The following is a 5,566-nucleotide window of genomic DNA, read 5'->3' as shown; positions in this document are numbered from 1 at the left end:
GAAGACGATTTGAACAACAAAGGAACAAAGTTTAAACTGAAATCAAATCTAAACGAAACAATCCTCAGTTGGGAAACATTGAAGATCTTGTGACTCTTCCAACCCAACCAAAATTGTCTGAGAAGAGAGGGATTACAGGGCTGAAGCTTGCATTTCCCACGTCGGGTGTCACGCCCTTGCGGCGAGGCGTGGTTCTTCAATCCAAGCTATCTTCGTCTGTTCTTCCTCTCCAACTCCAAAAGCTCATCAGCTCCTGGAGGGTGCAGAAATCCTCTTCTCCAAGCCCTAGTCTCCTTAGAGAAAATTCTGAACACCTAAACTCCTCTCTCAAGAGAGTATTTATAGGTTTTCTCTTAAGTCATGCCCAGGGGCATTTTCGTAATTTTTGCCACTTCGAATTTTTGCCCACTTCTGTTGATCCTCCTCTCTTCCTTGATCTTCTTAACCTGTTTCTGAATGTTCACTAGCCATAAAACGTTAAATATATTCCACTTGATTCAAAGAATCAAGTGGGGTTAGTGATTTCATAAAACAATACATATGCATGAACTTAGCATGAATTCACAAGATAATTGTAATGAATTTAAACTTGAGAACTTGATTATTTGATGACATATTTTAGAGTCATCAATTCTCTTCTTCCAACAAGGCGGATACTCATTTTATTGCTCACATCGGAGAAAAAATAATCAATGGCGCACAGTTTTTCGATCTAAGAGGTCCGATCCGTCACGCTTCCGAAGAGCAGGAGGAGGTGCACGGCCGCGGGTTGCTTCTTGGGGATTTGTCGGTGAAGGAGGACGAGTGCTACGGCGGCCTCGGCCTCGTCGGCGTTTCGGCGGCGCTCGATAGTGCACCACTGCATATGACCGTTCCGCGCCATGTTCGAAGGGAACACTTCGTGACAATGAGGGCAAACCAGCGGTCCTCTCCCATTCTCCATTCTCTCCCTCGCTGCCATCCTCCTCCTCATCGCCTTTGCCATCGCCGAAATTTGTAGTGGAGAAGACTGTTAAGGAATGTCGTAGATTTCTCCCGTCGTAGATTTCTTCGGAATTGTTGGGGTGTGTCAGCCCCCCATTACGGGAATGTGAAGGGGGAGGGCTTGACTACTCAAACCCCAATAAAGGAAGGGGAGTTGAAAAGTTTTAACCCCTCCTCTTGTCTCTTTGTGGAATATGAAGAGGTTTTTCTTTGGAGAATACGAAAAGGCCCTTGGCTTTTCATATTCCAGACCTTTCAAATTCCCTGAAACTGTAATTGGCCCTCTATATATAGAGGGAAAATCTATTCTGAAATGCAAGGCATATGAGTTTTCTGTTCATTCTTCTTGTCTCTTCCTCTTCTCCTCTCTCTCTCTCCTTTGGTTTGTCTTCATCACTTCTGGTGGCCGCTCCTTGTCTTGGGAGTTTGAGGAGTTGCTCGCAGCACCATACGAGAAGTCGCTGCCCTGCACCTACAGCCTTGCACGCTGACGCCACGCCGGTGACGTAAAGAGGTTCTTGTTTCCTGTCTCTATACACCGGCCACAGTTATCACGTCCGAGTTGAATCCGCATTTCACTGTAGCGTCTTGGGTCGTTGTTTCTCTTCAACGAGTTACAACAGGAACAGACTTCTCCTCCTACTTCGGAGGTACGGTGGCGGGAATTTTGAAAATCTGCGATTATCGGAAAATACGTTTTTTTCTTTCTGAATAACTACATTTTTTCTCGCTTTTTCATCGCTCCTCCCACCGCGGGATATAGTTTCGAGAATAATAGTTAAAAATACGATATTAATGATCGATTGAAGATTGATATGGGGTGGGACGCGATCGATCGAGAAGCTGGCGAGGAAGATTTGGCGGCGGATATTCCCCGCGGGGAGGATAAGAGGAAGAGCGCGGGCTAGATCTTTGGATCTTGATAAGATTGGGGATCCTCTGCCGTTTGGGAAGATGATACTGAGAGCGGCTTGTTCTTCCCTTTTGCTCTTGTCTGTGATTTGCGCCTTGTACGTCAGGCAGAATTGGCATGCCCACAAACTCTTCTCCATCGAGGAGTACCGTTATTCCTTCTCCACGACCATTCTAAAGGGTACTACTACTGAAAAAACCTTTGCTTTGCCTCTAGTGTCTGTTCAGCTTGTTTAAATTTATGCTTGTTGTTGCTCCAGATAAACGGATATTTCTGTATTCTCGATGCTCTGGGCGCCGATAGTTGTGGTATGATGATGAATGGGGGTGCCTTTCATTCTAGCTTCTTTTTTGTTTCATCGAAATTTGCTCAATTTTGTGTAGGCTGATGGGAGAGATGTGAATCTATCTTTGATATATCCCTGCTTTCTGGGATCAAGGATGTTGGGGAGCACCGCTGTTTCGTGGCTTTCTGGCCCTGGATCTTTCATCCCGCTTGAAGACTATCTCTCTCTGTCATTTGTTGCCGCTGGTCTCTCTCTAACCATGGCTGCCTACGACTACCCGGTCTGATCAGTGACAAAAAATAAAAACCCATGAAGAAATTGAAAAGCTCACGAGTATTTGGTGAATCTCTGTTGCTTTTACAGGAGGTTGGGGCCTTGGTTGCACTGTTCTGTGGGCTCCATGCCTGCTATGGGATGATCCTTCCGTCTCTAGCGCGGCTAAGGACTGCGTAGTTCCCTTCTCTCTGGTTTGGATTTAGAGGCAGATCTGATGAGGGTACAGGTCTCAACCGGCGCAGGTTGGTCCCAAACGAGCTCCGGGCAGGCATGATCATCTTCTCTCTGGCCCCTGCTAATGCCTCCATACTGTTCATCCTCATTCAAGTGAGTAAGAACTCTGTCTGGTTCTTCTTTCTCCCTTGTTCATTTAAGGTGATCGATTTGTTTTTGTTCATCAGGGGGGTACTACCGGAATGTTAGCAATGCAGCGATATAAGCGATGGCTGGCTGCGTTTGGGCTCTTCACGGCGGCGGGTTGTGTTCATGTGTTGAAGAGGTGGAAGAGGCGCACCCCCAGCAGTTGGCACGACCTTTGATCGTTTTTGTTTCTTTTATTTTGATCTGAATAGTGAGCTGTACATGTAGGGAAAGGGAAGAATATTCAGATAGAGTCAATGATCCTGGCTTCTTGAGAGACGAGTGAAGTCGGCTTCGGCGTCATCATTGTTGATGATAGGCTGCTCGGTGGTGGAGACGTGGGGCAGGCAGGTTGCATTAGTGCATGTGGCTGTTCTGGGCCTTGTTTTAAGGGAGGGCCTTGGGATGGAATCTTACAATTCCCAGATCCTCTTATAGGATGAGGATTTAAAAAGATCCTTAATAGATGACATTTTTGGGTAAACAATTTTTGCCTCTCCTTTGCTTATTTTTCCTTTTCATGTTGTGTTTTGAACGCTAAGGAAGGGCCCACCCTCACCCATATATAAGGGGAAGGGGTGGGCGCTCTCCCCACTCTTGACCTAAATTTGGAAGTTATACTTGGAAGTTGAAGAGTCAGGTCGTGGAGGAGAGGAGAAGAAGAAGAAGAAAGAAGAAGAAGAAGAAGAAGAAGAAGGAGGAGGAGAAGAAGGAGGAAGGAGAGGGAAGAGAAGGAAGAAGGAGGATCCCGCCCGACCGCCGCCGATCCACCTCATCACCGCCGACCCGCCATCGCTACCCGCCAAGAGCCCCGTTGAGATCCCGCTGTCGCCGCCGGCGGATCCGCCGTCATCGTCCGGACCAGCCATCGCCGCCGCTGGCTCAGCCGACAGCCATCCGCTCGCTGTCGCCGCACGGCACCCGCCGACGCCAGAACCACCGCTCCGCTGGACCTATCGTCACCGTCCGGATCCGCCGCCACTCGCCAGGCCTCGCCGACGGCCGTCCGCTCGCCATCGCCGCACAGCATAACCGCCGACACCCGCCCGACTTCGCCGCCGACGCCGCCTACTGTTGGCGCCGGCAGCCGCCTCGACCAGCGCTGAGTCCTCGCGCTTAGCGAGCCCGACGATCGCGCGTCGGTCAGTGCTACGCCGCCCACGCCGCCCGCTGCGTGAGGCCGACGCCACTCTGCCTGCGCCCGTGGACACCGTGCGGCCTCACCTCGACCGCTAGTGCCGCCCGGCCGTCACCTCTGGCCGCGCCCGTCGTACAGCCGCCCTTCCGTACCGTTCGTTGGCGCTATGCCCGCTGCTCTTCCTGCCCGGTGCTCGAGATTGGACCTACAGCAGCACCGCTGCCTCCTTCCGTGGATACTCCAATTTGAGTTACCCGCCGCGCGACAAGGTACCCCGCTACCCTAGCTCCTTTACGTCTTTTATCTCTTTCAGTACTCTTCAGATTGCCTCCACCGCGCCGGGTTAGGTAGGTGAGCGCGAGACAGGCCGAGAGAACGCATTTAATTTTACGAGTCTGTCCTGTCCGCACGAGTTGGGACATCCCGACGCTGCGTGTGAGCAATCTTGTGGGAAGTCTTCCCATTCGACGGCGGCGTGCTCGCCTGACCCACCACCTCGGATGAGTCCGAGGCCGGACCGACTTCCTTGGCGACCCGCCTTGCTCTGGCGCGCATTGTTTCTAGTCGGCACCCAGCACGCATCACAGCAGGAACTCATCTCATTCAGCGCCATGTTCGCCTGGTTTCTGCATATTCGGTTGACGCCGTGGCGTGGACCGACTAGTTAGTGATTCGACACGAGATCAGGCCCTCGGTGGCCAGACGCCGCCGAGACGACGTCCGCATCAATGCGGTTGGGGATCAAGAAACGATGGGGAAAGGAGGGTGGCGATCAAGAAAGGAAGGACGAGGCAGTTGAGAAACAAAAAAAGATGGGGGAAAAGAGGGTAGGCGATCAAGAAAGGCAAGACGAGGCGGTTGGGAATCAAGAAACGATGGGGAAAGGGGGGTGGGCGATCAAGAAAGGCAAGAGGAGGCGGTTGGGAATCAAGAAACGATGGGGAAAGGAGGGTGGGCGATCAAGAAAGGCAAGACGAGGCGGTTGGGAATCAAGAAACGATGGGGAAAGGGGGGGGCGATCAAGAAAGGCAAGATGAGGCGGTTGGGAATCAAGAAAGGATGGGGAAAGGAGGGTGGGCGATCAAGAAAGGCAAGACGAGGTGGTTGGGAATCAAGAAACGATGGGGAAAAGGGGGGAGGCGATCAAGAAAGGGTGGAAGGGTGGAAAAAGGTACCAAGAAAGGGCTTTCTTGAACGGTAACAGCCAAGAACCCTCCAAGAAAGAGGAGTTCTTGACGGATCTGGGGTGTGCTCCCTCGACGGAGCAGATTTCCCAGGTTGATGGCGTGTCGACGACGCTTCTTGAATCTCCCAAGACCCCCGGAGTAATCTCGACGAAGGCCTCTTTCGATTCTTGATGGCGGCGACTTCTTGAAACTCTTTCCTCGCACCGGAGTGATCTCGACGGCGCTTTAACACGCCTCCTCGGAGTGATCTCGACGGAGAGACGTGGCTCTACCCACGGAGTGATCTCGACGTGGGGTGGGGCTAGCCAAACCCCCTACACTACTCTCTACGATAGGGGGGGAGACGAATTGTGAATAAACTTTTCAACAATGACTCCAAGGTGTTCCTTGGGCATGCCATCCTTATATAGTGAGGATGGGTG

At 51.5% G+C, this 5,566-nt stretch overlaps 1 protein-coding gene across 1 annotated transcript; it reads left to right on the top strand.

Annotated features, from left to right (window-relative positions):
- The first annotated feature begins 2,181 nt into the window (after positions 1–2,181).
- Positions 2,182–2,998, top strand: LOC144710077 (uncharacterized). Its single transcript, XM_078583740.1, has 5 exons — positions 2,182–2,205; positions 2,281–2,463; positions 2,547–2,632; positions 2,702–2,786; positions 2,861–2,998. Exons 1-5 carry the CDS (start codon positions 2,182–2,184, stop codon positions 2,996–2,998), a joined length of 516 nt encoding a protein of 171 aa, XP_078439866.1.
- The last annotated feature ends 2,568 nt before the right edge of the window (positions 2,999–5,566 follow it).

This window comes from Wolffia australiana, chromosome 12 (genome assembly GCF_029677425.1).
Source record: "Wolffia australiana isolate 7733 chromosome 12, ASM2967742v1".
NCBI classification, from domain to species: Eukaryota; Viridiplantae; Streptophyta; class Magnoliopsida; order Alismatales; family Araceae; genus Wolffia; species Wolffia australiana.
The sequence above is the reverse complement of the archived record's forward strand: the minus strand, read 5'-3'. Positions and strand labels throughout refer to the sequence as shown.

Excerpts from the sequence above, each read along its gene's own strand:
- LOC144710077 (XM_078583740.1), top strand. The coding sequence starts at position 2,182 with ATGCTCTGGGCGCCGATAGTTGTG. Across the intron at positions 2,206-2,280 it reads TCTGGGCGCCGATAGTTGTG|GCTGATGGGAGAGATGTGAA; the intron begins GTATGATGATGA and ends AATTTTGTGTAG. Across the intron at positions 2,464-2,546 it reads TGGCTGCCTACGACTACCCG|GAGGTTGGGGCCTTGGTTGC; the intron begins GTCTGATCAGTG and ends TTGCTTTTACAG.